Source organism: Corvus hawaiiensis, chromosome 1, assembly GCF_020740725.1.
Source record: "Corvus hawaiiensis isolate bCorHaw1 chromosome 1, bCorHaw1.pri.cur, whole genome shotgun sequence".
Lineage (NCBI taxonomy): Eukaryota > Metazoa > Chordata > Aves > Passeriformes > Corvidae > Corvus > Corvus hawaiiensis.
In genome coordinates this window covers 26,754,769-26,775,361 of record NC_063213.1, presented here as the reverse complement: position 1 = coordinate 26,775,361, position 20,593 = coordinate 26,754,769, and the positions used below count along the sequence as shown (strand labels likewise).

General features: G+C 40.2%; 1 protein-coding gene across 6 annotated transcripts in view; it reads left to right on the top strand.

Annotated features, from left to right (window-relative positions):
• GLI3 (GLI family zinc finger 3) overlaps positions 1–20,593 on the top strand; it is a 209,192-nt gene that overhangs the window by 122,704 nt on the left and 65,895 nt on the right. For all 6 annotated transcript variants that reach the window (XM_048297423.1, XM_048297432.1, XM_048297441.1 and 3 more), the window contains 2 exons: positions 14,018–14,223; positions 19,108–19,254. In XM_048297423.1, coding sequence (XP_048153380.1) covers positions 14,018–14,223; positions 19,108–19,254 — 353 coding nt within the window. The remainder of the gene's footprint in view (positions 1–14,017; positions 14,224–19,107; positions 19,255–20,593) is intronic.

The following is a 20,593-nucleotide window of genomic DNA, read 5'->3' as shown; positions in this document are numbered from 1 at the left end:
AATGTGTAGGTCTGAATTTACAATAGATTATGACCGCATTTATAGTCAGTTTTATAAGGGTATTGGCAATTTTCTGGAGACTCTGTGGAGGTTAGACACAGAGGCAAAACATCCTGCAGCCCATGAGTCAGGAGTACAAAGCTTCTGAAGGAATGAACTAACCTATCATCTTCTTGAAAGCATTATTTATGAGGTGTTGTGACCACTGGTGTTAAGGATCAACAGAAAATTAGGGAGTATTTCACATAAGGGAGAGTTTCTAAACATATCAGATTTAAGTGGCTATCCCTTTAAAGATGCACATCTTTCAGTCCTGTATCTCCTGTTGAAACTCAGCCTAGATTTATCATGCCTTTTCCACTGGCCCATGGAAGAAAAGATTGATAGTCTAGTCCAGTTTATAGAGGCCACCAACGCAAATAGCCCCATTTAAAAACATTGTAGACAGATTCAGCAGAGTGAGCAGGAGCTGAAAGACCAAGGTGTTCTTTGCTTTACTCTGGAAGATCACTATCAGCATATATCATCAAGACAGTACCAAGAAAGCTAGTGTAGCCTGCCTCTGTCTTCGTTTGTTCCTTGAACATGTTTGTTCCTTGGACATCAGGCTTCGACTCTGACACCTATTCTGGGAACTGTGTTTCTACTCCTGTGGTTTAGACTGAATTGCAGAGATGCTGAGGGAGCAGATGCGTAGCTTGTGCAGGTATGTTCCAAGCTGGCCAGTTTGTTCCCCTTAGGCTTTTCATCTACACCCTCAGCTACCTACTCTGTTCAGAGAACTAATAATGCTTCCAGCATATAGATAATGCATTTACCTCAAAGACTTCAAAACTGAATTTACTACTTTTCAAAAAATGTATGCAGCCAGAATATTAATTTCCTTTATGTCTAGTTCTTGTTTTTCATGTATTCTCTCTACAGTCACATTAGAAATGATATTTCCACCCATTTCTGGTTCTTGTGGTTGTTGAAAGTTACAGCTTTGCCCAGGAAATGTTTTTTTCAGCTCCAGTTTTTCACACAAGTAGAGCGAGAATAGCAATGCAAGGACTTTATCTCTTGTTTCTTTTGGTGGCTATGATGTTCCAGCCATTCTATATTTACCAGTTGTTAGGACCAACTTGTAGTCTGGACTACACAGCAGCAAAATGGCTTTCAGCGCTTGTGGGATCAAAAAGCTGGCCTGACTGAGACAAGACTTCTCAGCCCATCATGAGAACTGAATGTTTCCCTGATCTTCTCTGGTTGCACCTCAGCCAGCTCCCATACCTGGAGCTTTGACACTGGCAGACAAAATACAAGAAAGGGCTGTTAGCAGAATATCTCTCTTCCTCCCTTGTACCTTAGCAGTGTTCACCTTGGATATAAGTGGTGCTTCGTATACCTGTGAATCCTGCTGCCCTCATGGATGTTGGTGCTGATCTGTGACTTGCACACCTGCTGTTTGTGGTGGTGCTCGGAGGATGGGAGAAGCTTGGAAGTTGTGTTTTCATAAGGTCACCCCTTGACTCCAGTCCTGGGTACAGCATACATCTGTACTGTACAGCTGATATTTATCACTCAGGTGCATTCTCAAAATGGCTTTTCTTTCCCAAACCATGTGTTTGTCTAGGGGAAGGGGAGAAGGATGCATTTCAGAAAATAATCTGTTTTATACAGAAATGTGTAAATGTAGAATTTTATACAGGAGTTTCTGTAGATTTGTGTAATTTTTTTTTCTGCTGCAGGTAGTTTTAGATGAGAAATTCTTGCTGATATTCTGTTCAGTAACAGTCACTAATCCCTGTGAATATCAATTTTGGGCTGTCTGATGATGATAATACAGAGATTTGAAGCAAATCCAGCCATACCTCAACAGAAATGATTAATACTGAACCTTCACATCACTGTTTCCGTCAGGACTGTAGCCCTGTAAAGTTAGAATTTTAGTCAAATGTTCCTTCCACAACCAAATATGAGTAGCAAGTGCAGTACGAGAAATTTTCAGTCACTGAATTTCTCTTTTGTTATTGCCAACTTGGTTTTGTTTTAAACAGTGATTATTTTATCATATAAAAGAATTAAAGAAGAGATTTCTTTCTTCCCCAGATCCCAGTTTTGTAATATTGTGGACGTGACTTAGAGTAGACACTGGAAACGAAACAGTTTGTTTTGGTTTGGTTTTGAATTTGGGAAAAGAGTGTTTCTCAGCATCACAGAACAGATGTTGAGGACAGTATTCACTTGAAGTAATGTGAGAAGCTTTTCAGGTGCTTTTCCAGGAGAAGGAACACCTGCCTTAATGTGAGGAAGGAGTCAAGGGAAAAAAAGCTAAAATTTGCTGAAACAATAGTGAGCATAGCATTCTTGAGTTTGAGGTAGGGGGAGTTTAGAAAAATCATAAGTGAATGAATGAGGAGAAAGGTTCCAAAGTACTAAAAGTGGTAAAAGCTTCATTTTCTAAAAATAAAAAAAAACCCCATTACATTATGAGACTAATAACACATTAATTAAAAATACTGTTTTTCAAGAGAACAAAGTATTTGTGAAATTCATACATCAGTCAATTTCAAAGTTTAATTTTACTGTCATGGGTCATACCCATCACAAGAAAAACTTCCCATGAATAGCACATGAGTTTTTTTGAGATTTAGGACAAGCCTCAAGCTCTTCTTTCTGGTCAGATAATCCCCCTGGTGGATGCAGTAATCTGGTCCTCATGCTGTGGGAGTGGATCCTAATTAGCAATGCTGTTTTTCCATGGAGAGTATTGCTGCACACAGGCAGGGGCACTCTTTGCATGCAGACTGCATCCTCTTCTCATCTGTGAATGGTAGAGAGAGAAATGAGGAGAAATTGTAAAATTGAAACCATTTCAACTCTCTTAGTTTTGTACCATTTGGTTGTATTTCTTTTTCTCCCAATCATGCATACATGTATGAATGTGTACTTTCTCTGTCCTGCATAACGACTTCAAGGGTATTTTTTAAAGACCTAAAGGCATTTTCTGAGTGCTTTTGAACCAGCTCACTATTTACCGGTATATTGCTTTTATAGAGGTCGTCTTTGATGAGTTTTTTGTCATATGCCCCCACTGAAGTTTCAGTGTACTCAAGCATTAGAAAAACCACTATTTGAGCGTCTTTGTTTTCTTTGTTGAGCTGTTTATTTTGCTTTCTTCCCACACAGTTCCCTGGCCTCACTCTGACAACTGCTTTTCTGCATGAATTACATTCCTCGGGGCCGCAAGTCTCCTAATTCTTCCAGTCGATTTGATTCCTGCCTGTGTGATTAGTCCTCTGCTCCAACACACAGTTGGTCTTTGCCGAGCAGGCTGCTTGCTAAGTGCCTTTAACACGAAGACCTAACTACATTTTTTAACCTCATTAGTGTGTAGGGCACTGCTTCATTCCAGCTTAATAACATGGCCACTATTGAATCATCACTTGCTCTAAAATAGGTTACAAAAAGGTTACCTAAGTTGTCTGTTTTTGTTTTTGTATGACTGTGCTTTTGCCGGGTAAGTTTCTTTCAGCACATGTCCATTTTTTAGCATGTAAGTTGCTTTTTTGAAAGGAGACCCATAGATTCTACTGAGGTAGATTTATGATGTTAAGAAATTTTATATTTGTATGTTCAAAAAGAAACTCAGCACATATTCTGAAATAGTAAAACTAAGTAATAAAAGCGGTAAGAAAATGTGGGTTTGGAAGAAAATGGGAAGAAGGCTTGGGGGAAAAATTTCCTACTTGTTTCAGCTTTAGAGTTATAAAGGCTTCATCCGTACCAGTTTAAATACAGACTTTTCACTATAATGCTGGATCTACAGCAATGCAGCCACAGTCTGCAGGGCTTCACTTTGTCTCGTGGGTTAAATTCTCAGCTGAATGCATTGCTACTAAAATTTAGATTTCAGTTACAGTTGTGTATAAACTTAAATGGAAAAAAACATTCGAGGACTTCCAAATGTTGTAAAGGCAACAGAAAAGTTTCCTAAGAAGACAGTATCACTGGAGAGCTGGGGGAAGAAAGGAGGCAGTGGGTCACATGCCACTTGTGATGGTGCATTTGTGCAGTTGCATAGCACAGCCACTCAGAGGGTGAGACTTCATGATTAATGGTGTTTATTCTTGACAGAAGCCTCCTTTATTTATCTGCAATACAGTTTAGTGATTTTATCAGTCACCTGAATAAAAAATATTCAGTCATACCAATATTGCAGTGTAAATTGAGTAGAGTCACTTTTTATTATATCTTTCAGCCTTATCATCTGCACAGTAATTTTCTAGCAGGGGTTTGATATAGAAAGGCTGGATTTAGCTGTACTTGACACAAAGCCTCTTCAATTTCCCCTAAAAGTTCAGGCTACTCTTAGAAATGTGTATAAATATATATATATATAAATATATATATAAATATATATATAACCCTCTTATCCCAGCAATTTCAGTATTTGAAAGAATAAAGATAAAATGCGCAAACCTGGATGTGAGAAATGTTGTTCATATGAAAACATCTAATAGCTCTGAAGCCACTGATGAAATGCTCTTTAGTGTTTAAGCTTGTGGCTTAGTGCAGTTCTCTTTGCATGGCTACGTAGTCTGACTTTCTTCTAATCAATCATCATCCAACTCCAATCAGCATACAGGCAGAGCCTATCGTTCATCCTGGGTGTAATTTCAGAGTTGAGGACTATAATGGCAACATACAGCACATTAGTCACTGCGATAACAGCTAGTGGCACTCCTGAGGAAGGGGGAGGACGGGGAAGAAGGGGAATAAAATTCTTCTCATTCTCACAGTGCATTAGTGAAATAGGAGCAACTGTTAAAACAAATGTTTATTCAATTAGCTGGCTTAACAGCATTAAGTGTGAGAAAGCTTCTGACACTCCTTTGACCCACTTTTTCTGAGGGGGGAGAGGAGGGCCAAGGGAGGCAAGAAGGGGTACATTACTGTGGTCCAGATTTTTGTATATGTCCACATACTCATATGATGGTGCCTCTGTGGTTAAATACTTGAAGGGATGGCAGGCTCTGCCTGTAACCTAGAGGAGGCTAAAATTTGAATAGCAAATGAGCCCACCTCTAGAGCATCGGAAGACAATTGCAGAGCAGAGAAGTTTGCTATAGGAATGCAGTTGGTAATTTCGCTGCCCAGACTGTTATTACTAAAAACAGATAATGAGTAGGATGTAGAGCTTTTTGATGTTCCTGCTGCACTTTGTGCTACAACATAGTTTGAAGAGGAAATGGTGTGTGGAGGACTGTTGTAGCCTTGCTTGTCCTGTGCATCTGTTTTATATTCATGATGATGATTTCTGCATCAAATGCAACATTGATACATTATCCTCCTTATATTAATGACCACAAGTAAACTTGGAGCCAGCTGAAGGCAGGGGAGGAAAAATTTACCAGCACTGAGTTTGGGCAGTGCTGTGAAGGTATAAGGTATTATTTACTTATAAGTAGTAAGTAATCAGTGCAAGCTGACCAAAATAAGACAATACCTTGGTAAGGCTCTAGCAGAAGCAAGTGATGGAAATCACATGTTACCATTACTTTTATTTACTGTTTACATTACTGCAGAGTCCAACAGCTCTGTGCAGGATTGGAGCTCTGCTGAGTGTTGTGCAAATACAAAGAGCTCTGCCAGGAAGAGCTCACAGTCAGACATCTTTGGCAAATGAACTCTGGTGAGTCAGCTCTGATGGCCTTAGGGGTTTCCAGCCCCAGCTGTTTTTCTTGCCCTGGGGATTATCCCTTGTCCCGCAGCAGGATTGTGTGCCTTTGCCCCATTTACAGTCTCACAGCTTTGCTCTGGCTCCCTGAAACTGGGCAATGAAGTGGTCAGAGGCAGAGATGTGCTGCCTGGGAGGGGCACCAGCTGGATACTCAGAGCTTACACAGCTGCCGCAAAATTTGCCAGATAACCTCTGGTAGAAGCCTAGAATGGGCAAGTGGCGTTTGGAGGGAGTAGTTATAGTTGGTTACTTTTCTGTATGTTTGCGTCCTCTGTACAAGCAAAGAAATTGCCAAGTAAATCCATATAATCCTCCCCCAGACACTGATTTCTTTGCAGCATCCTGAGAAGGATTTGGAAGAAAGGAGAGGAAAGCTGGGCTGCTCTGTAGTGCAAAGGCCAAGTGGACAGTGTTTCAGAGCAGTGCCAGGAGGCAGCAACAATGGTGGGTGGATGGAAGGAAGAGGAAAAAGGCAGATTGTTGTGGGGAGATTACCAGCATGTGAGGAAGAGAACAGGAAGACTGGACTTGACTTCAGAAATACTGGGGGACAGTAGATAGTTTTATTTGCATTTTTCATAACAAAGAAAATTAAACAGTCAAAACTGTATCAGCATACACATTTAAGGAATACATGTCAAGACTCCAAGTCAAGACTGTATCACCTGAAGCAGCAGTTGCTTGCTATAGTCAGTACAGGTGTTACTGTGGGCTGAAAGTCACCAGTGTTAGAGCTGACCTTATGTAAACAGCATGTTAAATAACAAAATGAATATTCATTGCTTTTCATGGCATAAACTATTCTTGAGGAAATCCACAAGCTGATGGTTGGGTTATTTATGAAGTCTTATAAGTAGCAGACAGTGTATGTAAAAAACCTGGGTCTGTGTTCAGGCAGTCTGTCAGTAGAAAAATAGGAATACAGTCACTGACTAAGGATTTAGTGCCTTGATTAATGTAGTCAATTTTTAACTGTAACTACATAATGTTAACACTTCCCAAAGAAGGAAAGGGGAACCAGAGTAATATTCTTTTGCTGTCGGTCATTGCCTAATTGTCGTGCATGATTTCCCTCACCATGAACATCTCTTGTACAGTCATTTGTGTCCTCTTTTTTTTGTTTTGGCAATGATGCCTTTTAACTTTATGTGGGAGAAACTTTTTATTCTAACCTCAAGTGAGGTTATTTGTATATTTTAGGAATTTACATACCAGAACTGCACACATTTTGTAAGGCATTGTCCTTCCTTCAGTGAGAAAACATTTATAACATAGGATCTCTTGATCTGACCTTTCAACTGTAGATACTGAACATTTTCCAAGTGCTTTACCACAGTTTTAAAGATGGGGAAAGAGTGGAAAACAACAAACTTGTGCAAGGTGGACAGCAGATAAGTGTTGGAAACCAAACCAGAGCCTGTGTACCTTAAACCCTGATGTATCTTCTCTTATATGTGAACTACATAGGCATGGACCCACTCATGATTTATTTGAACATATATCTACTAAGTGAAAGACTGCTACCAAATCAGATTCTGTGACTTCCCTACGCTGACTACAGTTCCAGTGTGAAGTTTGGAGGAAAAGTGAGAAAATATTCACTAGATGTTGACACATGGAAAATGATACAGGAAATCAAGAGGGGTTTTTTGTATTAGGACTTAAAAAACATGCTCATGTTTTCCTTTTTCTTCATTTCCACCATTAAGAAAATATAGTTAACAGTGCTTACTCTTTTGCAGCACTTGAGCTGTTTTGTATGAGGTATGCTCTGACATTTCCATGTATTCAAATAATTTTTTAAATGTTCATAATTACTTGCTTAATTTTCCTAAGTCCAAGAATGTGATACAGCAGCTTTGAGGCAGTGAGTGATTCTAGGGGAATGGAGTGCCTATTTGAAGCTAGATTTTCTGAAAAAAATTAGGTATTAAAAATTATATTATTGATTTCCCATAGTATGTATTTATGGGTTTGATTGTTTGCCAATTCAATTAGAAGTGAAAAGAGAAAAGGACTGTGGATTGCATTTTAAAAGTGCTCAGTGCTGGCCTCAATCTCCTTGCATTGAAATCTCAGAGCTCAACTTTATTAATATAAAAACCTTTTGTTAGCCAGTTTTTGGCTGCTGGTTCTGAAGGGTCAGTTTGTACAAGCAACTATGGTAATAAATAAACAATAGAAATTTAACATGGGAGATATTACCAAAGGAATTGAGCCGTGTGCTTTAGAATAGGAGTCACTACATACCAAGAAAGTCTTGTTTGTTTGTCTTCCAGGTTCTACTAGAAATAAATGTGTTAAATGTTTTGTGGACAGACATCAGAAGATTATTGCAGAAGAAAAAGAAAAAGATAAAAGAGGAGTATCATAGGCAGTTTAATGAGTTTAATATTTTTCAATTCTCCAGGCATGACTGAATTGAGAAATTCAGGTATCAGAGAAACAGTGTAGATATCATTGGTATGGGAGTTATGCCATCAATGCTTGCTCCAGCATCGAATAACGTACTGTTAAATGATTAAATATCGAGGTTTGAACTTTGACGTTCATAATATAACAAGATGGATGAAAAGGCAATAATAAATTAGGTTATGTTACAATATTTCATCCCACTTCATTGACAAGCTTTGTTCTGTGAGATAGATTATTGTTCCATCTGTAACCTCAGCTCAGTGTCATATTTACAATGTTATAGTTAAGGATCACTTGCTGTTTTCAATATAAATGTATTTTTCAACAGATTCATAAAAGAGCCATTTAAAATTTTATCAGGACAAAACTTGGCATTAAGATTTCCATTCTTGGAGTTATAGTTTCCTTTAAAATCAGAAACGGCTTAAATCACCATGAGTTTTTTTTAAGATAGATTGTGCTTAGAAGAGGTTTTTGTCCAAGCACAGCTTAAAGTTATTTGGAAACCATTTATGACAGATCTCTAACACCAAACCAACCTCAAAAATATTAATCCAGATTTTCCTGTGGCAGAGACCTTTGTGGCTGTTCCGAATGGCTTTACATCTGCTTCCAGAAAACATTGCTATTGAAAAATGCCTGTGGCAAGTGTGGGGGTTGTAGTCAGCCGTGGGGCCTGCTGTAGTTTTCACAGTTGCGAGAGATACAGGAATGGGGACAATTTGCACGGTATTGGTATTTTGGCATGTATTAAAACAGTTCAAGCACTCCAAAGCAAGTAAGTACCCTGAGGCCACTAATTGGCTATAACTGTCATGAGTGGCCTCACCTGAGACCTCTACCAACACCTCAGGCACCCAGGACCTCCTTTTTAGCTGAGCTGCCTGGCTGGTGTTGTAAGTAGTGCCCATATATGGTCCTGCTCCTGGCTGAGCTCAGGATCTGCACTGTAGGGAGCTGTTCTGGATAGAGCCCTCAGAACTATGGCATAACTTGTCTCCTGACCTGTCTTTGTCCCTGTCTCCTTCTGCACTTGACTGTCCTAACCCAGACTTGGTTTGTCACTTTGCCTTGTCTCAGACTGCTGATTGACTGTGTAAGCAGCACCTGGCTCTGGTCACTGGCTCAGATCTGGTGGCATGGAGTGCATTGCCCATGCGTGGCTCCTGGCTTGCCTTTCTTAGGAGGAAGCTGGCCTTTGCTGCTCCCCAGCACCTTGAACTGGGTCTCTTTTCTTTCCATTCCCTCCTCTTCAATTTCTAACTCAGTTCCATGCGTGAATCCAAGTAAGATAGCTTCATGGACTTTAGGCTAGTCCTCTGATCCTATCAGTAGGGCACTGAGAGGGTGGTTGAAAGGACCCACAGTTAACAAGTTCTGTGCTGGCTTACCTACCCAGGGACTTTCACCTCTAGTCGTAGCCAGACAGCAGTATTTCACCTGTACAAGTTAGCTGTTCCATTAATACCAAAGAAAGGGATAAGATTTGAATTTGGGCAGTCTGATCTTCCTCGTTGTAAAACTGGCTAATGCTTAAAAATAGCCTGAAGTATCCCAGTATCCCAGTTCTTTCTGCTGTTGGAAAGAATGTGTGATCCTTTCAAGATAATACTAGGTAATGATCTGTGCATGCAGATCATTTTGAAATATGTATAACTTGCTCGTTCTTGCCTCATCAACTCTCAGATTCCCATGATCTTCCTTCACCAGTTAAAAAAGGGCTATATGGGCTGAAAAGGGAATTGCATTTGATTCAGTTTTTGTGGTGGTTAAAATCCAAACCTGCTGCTAGTCAGGCTTCTTGTGCAGAGTTCATTTATTGAAGCTGTAAGTGACAAAACAAAATGACACGTGGTTTTCATGAGTAATAACTGAAATCCCACAGGTAGCTCACCTGTGGTTCAGCAGTGATCAGAAAAAAAATCATTAAAAAAAAAAGTGACTTCACGCATACTGTGATTTGCCCTACAACTGATGCTGTTCATAGCTGCTGAACTGGTGTGACTATGTAAGATTTCAAGACTGTGTAGACACCTCTGCAACATTCATCAAAATAAAGTCATAACTAGTAGGAAAAAATACACCTGTTTGCCCTTACACTGATCTCACTGCCTCATCACATGTGCGCCATTCACAGGCTGAGTGCTTGAGATTCCCCGTGGCATCAGAGTTGGGACAGGAAGAAGCTGTCAGGCTGGATGTGTATGGGGAGTGGGAAGTCCTGTGTAGATATGGAAGCTGTGTGACACTCATGATATTTCAGTACCTTAGCAGTGAACAGGAAGGCCTTCTGGACTGAAAGGAGGAGATGCCGTCACGGCCAGCCCTGTACTCAGTTCCTTCTCATTTATGTCAGGGTTGTAGATATAATCAAGGTTACTGAGAAAATAATAAAATCATCCTCATGTGCTAGGATAAAAATTAGTGGTGAAACACAGCCATAGGATCTCCTTTACACACAAACCTGGAGACCTTCAACTTCAAGTATGTATTGAAAGTATGATGAGCTTGGTATTAAATTTGAGTTGAGTTTTCAGGATCTCTAGAAGTAGACACAGAGGTTCTGATTCAGAAAAGAGCATGCATCTGCTTCGCTCCCTCCCATAAGTGGTCTGAATATGTTGTATAACAGAAGAAGCCCTGCACAGGAGAAGATCCAGGGCAAGTTCTGCCTTCACACAGTTTACAGGTGAGCCATAAATTGTCAGGCAGTATCACTGAAAATCTCCTTGCCTCTTCTTGTGCTGAAGCCTCACTGCATCCCATGAAGTAGCCTCAGACCCAAGGCAGAACACCATTCAGCAGGATGCATGGCTAGTTTGAAGGATGCTGGGCCGAAGTGTCCTGAGTTTGAAGGAGGGTCCCCAGCTTCTTTCCCTGCTCATGACGTCAGAGTTGGACTAGATGACCTGTAAAGGTACCTTCCAATCCAAACCATTCTATTATTCTATACATGTGAAATAAAAATTATGGGGATGGACTGACACCCACATCTGGAGATTTTATTTCCTTGTTACTGAATGGGTATCTGCAGAGCCACTCCCAGGCCGTCTGTTTGCTGTTTACAGGACAAAAGTCATTATTTATTGGTATACAATGAGGTTGCAAAACAACAATAAAGGTGTTTGGCAGCACCCTTTCTAAAAGCTACATTTTAGTTTGAAGGAGGGAGTTAATACTTGTGAAAGATGTTCACCGTAGTTTAAGCACAGAGGGAAAGGAGGGATATGTGATGTTTATTGGAATAAATCAGGATGACTCAAATTGTGGGACTAAGAGCGGATGAAAAAGGTAGGAGGGAAAATGGGTCTGTAGGGAAAGGAGGGTCTGGGAACACAGAGAATTGAGAAAAGTCCAGACTGAAAGTGAGCACAGAAGTTAGCAGCATCTTAAAATCAGATGCTGGAGAGAAATTAGGAAACATTAGAGTCCAGAGCTGGGAATTCTTTATGGAATCTGATGACTCCTTATTTCTGCCTCAGATAATACTGTTTATATGCCAGCTGTTGATTGATGATACCCAGGTCAGTGTCCTTTCCCTAGCATCCTAGGAAAACCGTGGAGCTCAGAGGAGAGAGAGAGAGAGAAAGAGGCAGGGCTGAGGAGGAGAAGAGCGGCTGAGTCCTGGTGTCCTTGAATGGCTCTTGTTGGATCTGGAGGGAGAAGCTGACAGCCTGGCTCCTAATCTTGCTCCTGCGGCAGCATTTGGCTCTTGGCCGGCTGGAGAGTGAATCACTGAGGCCAATACAGACTTTCAGCCTTCTTGCCTAAGCATTTAAACAGTTTTTTGTTCAATATGCACCAGATAAGGCCAGGGCCCCAGCTTGCCTGCATGCTCTTCATGTTTCTAACTGTGAATTGGAATCCCATTTAAAAAAATCCCTTGTAAAATAACATCCAAACTTAGTTTCTTTGTTACTCTTGTATTAAATTTCCTGTACTACTGTATTTTCCTCACTCCCAGGATGGGAAATTCACTCTGTAATGTGATACCCAGCTGTGGTACTTTTGCTTCCTACATCACCATGATTTTTAAAGCTCCTGCCTACCAAACTTGGCCTCACAGGGAACCAGGAGACAACGAATGTTTCATGTCTGGTGAGGTTTCATAGTACCAAGATAAAATACGCACTTCCACTGTAAAACAAAGTTACTTTAGAACTATGTAGACAAAAAGTTCTCTGAGGAAAGGAGATGTCTGGTTTGCACAGTGGTGGAAAGTGGCTTCCGGTTTCAGATTCTCAGTGCATTTCAAATATGGTGAAGGCATGCTAGTGAGTTACTTAGCTTTATGTGGGTCACTTGCTCAGGTGCCAGAGGAATGACTGCACTGTTGGTACCTGCTGCTAATGCAAAATGCAGCTCTCTAACAAACTTTGGAGTTAGGAGGTATTTTTATACAGGAAGGCTAAACAGGCTTACCTTGCAGAAAGCTGTAGGAGGGCAAGAAACACAAAAAAAGTCAAATAGGAAAGGAAAGGGAAAAGAGGGAGAAAAACACATCAGGAGAAATCTTCATTCCTCAGGTTTTACAAGCCCTCATGGATTTAGTGGCACGGAAGCTGGCGTCATGTTAGGAATTCATGACTTTGATCACTGTCCCACTCATATGCTAGCGTTTCTGAGCTGATGGCAGGGCAGAATTGGCTCCGATGTAAGATTATGTTCTGTTGGCCTTTTAGGTGATGACAACTACCTCCATTGATCATGATATGTGTACGTTAAAGGAAAAAAAATACATTTCTTGTTTGATTACTCTTTGTAAGCCAACAGCATCAAAGGAACAGGCTGCCCTCACTGCTCTCACAGCTGCTGCCTGTGTCTGTGCTATATATATGCTAAATTAATTGGAAAAACAGGGACAAAAAGGCATTTAGTTCAGGTCAGCCAGTTGGACTACAGCAAATGCATGACAGGCTTAATCATTGTCTTTCACCAAAGAGCAGGTTGGCAAGGGTACGGCACTCCAACCCCTTCTGATGAAATTTGAACTTTTTCCAGTGCCTTTGGAGATGGGGTGCTGTGAGAGAAAAGTCTCTAAGCAGAGCCCAGACGCTGTCATATCAACAGGGTGGGATGATGGGGAGGGTTACAGCAGGTTATTTATCTTTTGTCAGCTGTGAACTCAGCTTTCAGCCTTGGTTCATCACACATAGCGTGAGAGGGCACCACAGCTTTCCCTTCACAAAAATGAGTAGTTAATTAATGGGGTCTTGTTAAAAAATGTTGGTCTCTGGTGCCATACTAAAAACATACATATGCAGCAATCTTTCTTCCTCTGCCACGAAGTTTTGTGCATTTTTCATGGGAAGGGACAGCAACAAAAAAATGCTCCAAAGGACCTATCCGTTTTAATGGCTTACAAAGTTTGGGACTCCTGAAATGATTTCTATATAGACATGCCATCTTGCACTTTCAGAAAGTAAGCCGGCAAATGAAGGGTATGGGTGCAGTGTGGCTCTCAAAGCTCCTTTTTCAATAGCCACATTGTTTTGAAGATGTAAATGATTCTGAATCTCAGTATGTATTTCATATTGCAGTAAGAATTACTATGTAATACAGTGTGCATATTTTGTACTAATTGAAGTGATTTTCTCCTTAACAGCTCGGGGAAAGGGTACTGAGGGGTGTAAAGATTAAAACAAATATAAAATCATGTTAAAATTGGTCAGAGAAATGTTGCTAATAATGGGTACAGAGAAGAATTAATTTCCCATCCTTTTTCTTTCCAGGCAGTTGACTTTAGTACATGTGCAACCTACACGTGCAACAACTAGTTATTATTCTTCAAGAAACAAGTGTGTTACCTTTACAGTATTTTTCTTTATTGTATAGATAACCTGACTGGTTTTTTTTATTTCCTTTTGTTTCTTCCAGGCCTTCTGCCTTATCTAGTAGCCCAACATACTCAGAGCTTCCATTCCTTAGAATTTCCCCGCACCGAAATCCTGCTGCGACATCAGAGTCTCCCTTCAGCACCCCTCACCCATACATTAACCCCTACATGGACTACATCAGGTCCCTGCACAGCAGCCCATCCCTCTCCATGATCTCAGCAGCCCGCGGACTCAGCCCAACAGACGGTGCGTTAAGACAGGCTTCCTGTTTTCTGTCATTGTAGCAACTTAAGTTATATTAATCTTGTCAACATTTTTCCCCCTTGTTCAAAGCAGCTTCACCAGGTTTGTCAGACATATTCATTATGTCATAAATGTTTCAATACTTCATCAGCCGATCATGGCTCATTTGTACATCTCACAAATGTTGAAACTTCAGGGAGAAGAAAAAAAAGGTGCCTCATGCAAAATTTATGCTGTAAGGGTGGTGTATGTCTTGTGATATCTTTTGTTTGTGGGGCTGACATGGAGTGTAATTCTGATCTCAAGAAATCCACTGTATCTGCACTGAATTGAGTCAGATTCTTCATGGGTGCATGTCAGTGTATAACCATGGAGTTCTTCAGACACAAAAGGCTTGTTAATTAAACTAGTATTTTTCAATCATATAAAGCATGCACTGACTAGTTATACTTAGTCAATAATTCTATTATAGTTATGTAGAATTATTTCAGTTTATCCTAGCCACCAATATGGCCAAATGAAATGATGCTTATGTAGAAGTGGCTGATGATCAAGACTGTCCCTTTTAATCTAAATGGTGGCCTGTATACTTGATATATCAGTGCTTTAGGTCTTGGTGTGACCATGGCTTTTACTTTCCAGGCTCTTTGGGCTGAAGTGAACTTCCGTGATCACTCTTGTCATTACTCTAGCACATTTCCTATTCATTTCAGTGGGAATTTTGCCAAAGTGAGCCATCAACAGAGTTGCAAAAAAAAGGCTGTCTTGTTAATAGTAGGTTTTTCAATAGTGGGTAAGCATAAGCACTTTGACATTCCAAAATGGTAGCACTTGCTGAAGGGAACTAAAATATAACGTATTCAGAAATGACTATGTAAAGAAAGGAAATTAAAATGGTACTTTAACTATGGGAAAGATCTTCCCAGTGTATTCAGAAACTTACCAGAGTTAAACCGCCTTTAGCTGAATTTGAAAAATGAGCAGTGCACCCTATCCAAACGGATAACTAATTAATCCTCGTTTATAAGAATATATACCTTTACAGTTAATCCATTAGTTATGGGCACATATTCTTATGAGAATAAATTTTAATGACCTGTTGTCAGTCAAGGTATATGGCATGCACATAGGGTTTTCCCAGCAGCACTTTGGATGTTACATGAATTCTTGCTAACTCTACCCCTTTTGTTTTAGCAGATGTATTTTTAAAAAAAACGTTTTGAAGAAAGAAATAGGAATGCTCAGAAAGGGAAGTTTTGACTTCAGGAGCTTTAGAGCTTTAGATATAGGATAAACATGACAGAACGATAATGTAATGGCATATAGTGGGAAAACTCGTGATGCACGTTTGGGCTTTTTCACAGGAGCTAATATGCACAATACTTTGCTATTTTCAATACTCTTCAGGTCACATTCAAGCAGAATTTCATTTATACTTAAGGTATGTTCCAGTGGCAGACAAAGGAAGGTGTGAAGGAAACCACCCATCACAGAACTTTATGACATTAAGCTGTATACAGTTTTGGTCTCAGCTATACCACACTGAATTCACTTGCAAAGATGTAGGCACATAGTGCTCTCTGAGATAACACTGGACTATCTGACCCAGCACCCAACTGACACTCCAGAAAGGCAGAGACCTTCCAGAGATGTCACAGGGTAGAATTTGGTTTCAGATTCTGGCACCTAAATGTAGATGTGTACAGTATAGAAATGTGTGATCTTGCTGTGCTGTTCTGCCATTGTAGTCCAGTGAGTTGTAGGTAGTGCAGCCAGCAAAGCCTCAAGGAACTATTCAGTTCCCATACAAATGGACACTTGGGTGTTAGCAGTTGAGTGTGGAGCTCTGTCATAACTATGATGGTGCTAAGATTTGTCTGTCTACAGTGCAGGTGTTTGGTGTCTGTTCAGATCTGTGAAATACCCTGCCTCAACTCCACCTGCCACCTCAGAAAGACACTTTTCTCCTGCCAGCCTATGTAGCTTGGGTTCTCCCAGGCTTTCAGATGGAATGAGACACTCAGGTGTGGACAGCTCAGCTGAGTATGCTCTGTCTTAATGCTCATTCCCTGAGCTTTGATTGCTGACTGGATACGCAGCCTTTGTCATGGGGACATGCTAAACTTACTAGCTTAAACATCTTTCTTCAGGTTTTGAACAAATATATGTTACTTCACACTTCCTATAGGCTCACAGCCCATCTTTGATCAGTTACCACAGCCCTGGTGTTGTGCAGCATCCAATGAAAATACAGTAACTTGATTGAGGCATTGAAGAGATCTCAGTCAAAGAGCATGCTGTTGAAAAGCTTCAAGTTTGTTCCCTGGAATCCATAGTCTGTTGTACGATCAATCAGGTATACAATGAAATGCCTTTTTTGGATGTGGGTTCCTGGGATCAAATAATCTGAACCATGGTTTGAGCACTGCTAGAATGCAAATAAAACACTTCTGTGGTTTAAAGAGGTACATGCACATAACGTACTAATAACATAATGGACACAGTGTCTTAAGTCATATAGCATTTGAACTATGAAAACTTGGAAGTTGTTATTCCTCTTCTGAAAGCCATAGTGAGATTTCTCTTGCTACCCTAATTGCTTTAGGACAGTTAGATAATTATATCAGTGTACTACTGGGCTCACAGTGTACTACTGACTCACATATCTGGGGATGGCCAGGAGCCACAACTATCTAGAACATAACTCTTGTCACTTCACCTTACCCAGCAGATTTGGTGGGTCAGGGGTGACTGAGGACTCCTCCGAAGGTTTGGAGCAGGGGTAAGGATGGGATTGTTGGTATGTGTAGAGGAGAGTGCTCAAATGAAGCTCAGCAGTGCTTATGGTGCAGAAGCAAATGCCTCCACTTGTAGAAAAATGGGAACAAAGCTGAAGCTACCCGGGAATAAACAGGAAAAAATTCAGGGCTGCAGGCCTTCCAGTTTACCCTTCATTTACCCTTCATGCAATACATCATTTACTAGGTTAATTTTTTATGTTTGAGGGAGGTAGTAAGGAATGATCTTTAAAGAGCACCAGAGCATTTCTTGGCATATGGAACATTTAGTAATGCAATTATGTGTTAACTATGTTTTCTGCAGCAGTTAATTTTAAAGTTTGCAGCCAATGTTATTGTTAGTTAGCCCAGACACTTATGTCAGAAAGCTCAGGAAGTATTTTCAGTGTGTCTGGAAATACACCATGGTTGTCTACTACCGTAAAACTTTAATATCAGTGATTCAGTGTGAGTTACGCATCTTTTAAAATTTGGTCTGAATAATTTCTTTACCATTTCACAGAAAGTGGAAAGATAGTAATTAATTGTGAAATCAGTTTGTAATTTGGAAAAAATACCAGCAAGCTTTAATTTATCTCAGCTCGTTTTTTATGCCATTCCTATTCCTGTTTGATGTACTTCTATTTTTCAGAACCCTTCCTTATAGATTTAACATTTTAACATCAAAAGCACATTCTTTCATTTTATTTGGTAGTAATAAATCTGTTGCTGAATAAACTTTTCTCCAAATTCCAATGCCTTGTTTATATTCAGAACATAAAAAGTGTAAATCTTGATTCTTTGTTTCTAAGGTTTGCATTTAGGGTCTGATTCTCTAATGAAGGTATAAATGGTCTTTTTAGTAGTGCTGTGTAGGTAACAATATTCAGAGAATTTCAGCCTAAAATTTTGTTTTCATTCAAGATTCAGCTGCTGAGATTAAAAAAAAATCTCATTAAATGATATGAAAAAATATAAAAATAATCTGGTGTACCAGCTTGGGGTGCAGTGCGTTCACCTAAGGAACCTGAAGCGTTTTAGGCAAGCTTGCGTACCATCTTGTGGTGACCAGAGTGTAAACTGTTTTGCAAGTGGGACAGGGAGAGACCAGAGAGAAGGGCTGTCCACCTGTTTCATGGCAAGTCAGGGTCAGGATCAAGGAGAAGGAGAAAAGTATTTTATGAGTACTTCTTACAGAGGCTCATGAAATGACCCTCTACCTTCAGTAGCATCTGAAGCCTGTTGAGAGGAGATGATCTTAGAGTGATGCCAATTTTTCTATTTGTCCAGGGTTGCCCATTAGTTGAAGGCCTGCTTGAAAATTGGAGTGGAACAGGAAGTTCTCATTTTTACATGAGATAACAGCTAATACAGTCATTGCATGCAGTGCATGACGCAGAGGACTGCATCACGATAACCTCAGTGATGGGATGTAGAGTCTATCCAGTCTGTGGGTTTGACTCTGCAAACGGGCTTGTGTGTCAAATATACTTACACATGAACTTTGAAGGATGGGATGGTCACATTTATTGGCTTCAGTCTGTCCTCTTAAAAAACTGACCCTGTGTTGTTCATGGACAACTATTATTTTTCCTGGAATCATACTTTACCCCTATTTACTCCTAAGCATAGACACAGAGGGACATGGTGAGGGAGAATCTTCTAGTCCTCTAGGCAGAGACTCCAGATACTTGAATGTTTATGGAGGTTCAGCCATGTTGTTACCTTAGAGATGGATTCCTTTGGGCCAGGAGTGAGGTAAATGGGAATAAAATGCTAGGAAGGTTTTCTTGCTTTTTTATGTCACTAAATAAATCATACTAGTTTCCATTGCTGTCAGCCTGACACTTTTTGAGTCACTTAATAATAAATACAAAAATATGAGATCACTAAGCTCATTAATATTTTATGTCTTGCTGGTTTTTTTGAATGGTGTCTTTACAGTACCACTGGTTGAAATATATTGACCAGTGGTGGCATACTGCAGACATTGCATTACATTAAAAAATAAACAAGCTGTTTTAATGGCCAGAGAAACCGGCAATGTGATAAAACTTTCCTTCTTGTTTATCTTACGTCATTAATGGTACTTTTATGTTGTTTTTTTTAGCTCCGCATGCTGGCGTCAGTCCAGCTGAATATTATCATCAGATGGCTCTGTTGGCAGGCCAGCGCAGTCCGTATGCAGACATCATTCCTTCAGCTGCCACTGCGGGAGCTGGGGCGCTTCATATGGAATATCTTCACGCCATGGATAGTGAGTGATATTTTCTGGAAATGTAGACGGTCCTACAAAGGGAACCACGTGGGTTTTTCGGGGTCTGACCCAAAAGGCCTCCATGCTGACAGAGAAGTGGGAGTCAACATAAGCCTCCTCATGAGGCTGGAGAGCCAGAGAATTGATTGCCAAATGCACAAGGGTTATGTCAAGCCTAAAAGTAAACTTTGAAAGAAAGTAGGGAGAGGAGCAGGACTGCTCCTGAAAACAGGTTATAAATTTTATTTCTAGTGGGGCTTGAGTGCTTTTGAAAATGCCCTTTTCTATTTGCAATCAGTAACTCACTTTCATAGTTAGGCTGAGTAATTCTCTGATGAGCTCTCTGTTAAGAGAAAGTTTACATCTGTTTTTCTGTTAGGAGAGCATGCCCTGCACCTTTTAGAGAGTGCTAGTTGTGCTTACAAGTTGTGTATCATAGACCAATAGACCAGAGACCACTTGTAAAGTGAAGCAGTTTGCTGAATTCTCAAGGATCCTGACTTAGTTTTCCAAAATATTAAGAGTTTTCTTTATCCATTCAGCGTCTTTCAATTCTCTTATCTGTCTCTGTTTCTCTGTTGAAGGAGGAAAATAGAGGACCCCATTCCAAACTGCTTGCTACTGCTTCTTTTGATCAACGAGAAAGGATTATGCAGAGCATTCCCCTGTAGCCATAGATGCTTACACGCTTTTCAGATGTACTCTGTTCCTTCCAGTGAAGGCAATAAAAAATGGTGGCAAGAAAAGGTGGTGATGTTGACTTTTGCTTGGTAGTACAGACCAATACAATAGTATCAGCCCACCTTGTTTTGCTGTAGAATTTTAAACCTTTTGTTTACATGCAATTTCTTCTTCCTGCTGTTGGCTGCATACCGTAGTTGGTGATCTCAAGGAGTGTGGGTGTTGGGAGGTTTACCTCTGGAACGCATGGGCATATAGGGATACATATAGCTAGCCCTGCAGAACACATGCCTTGGAGTGTGACTGACCAATAATTTTTCAAGAATCAGGCAAGACAGATAGTAGTGAAACTGGGAAGGAGAGTTATTTTCATTTTTTTTCCTTGCTAATGAAGGATTTTTTAAAATTCATTTTGTATTATCAGTCTCACTGCACTGGTAGCATGCATAAAAAATTTACAGTAACATACCTTGAGCCCACTGCAGAAACACAATAAACTCACACAAGTAGTCTGGACTTAAACCAGAGATTAATGTGCAGACTTCAGTACTTGAAATCTTAAGAATATGGTAATTCCTGATCTGGATTTTGAGAGAAATAGGGAGAGATGAGGCACACTGCTAAAGCACTGAATGCCTATTAATAATATCTTGCAGAA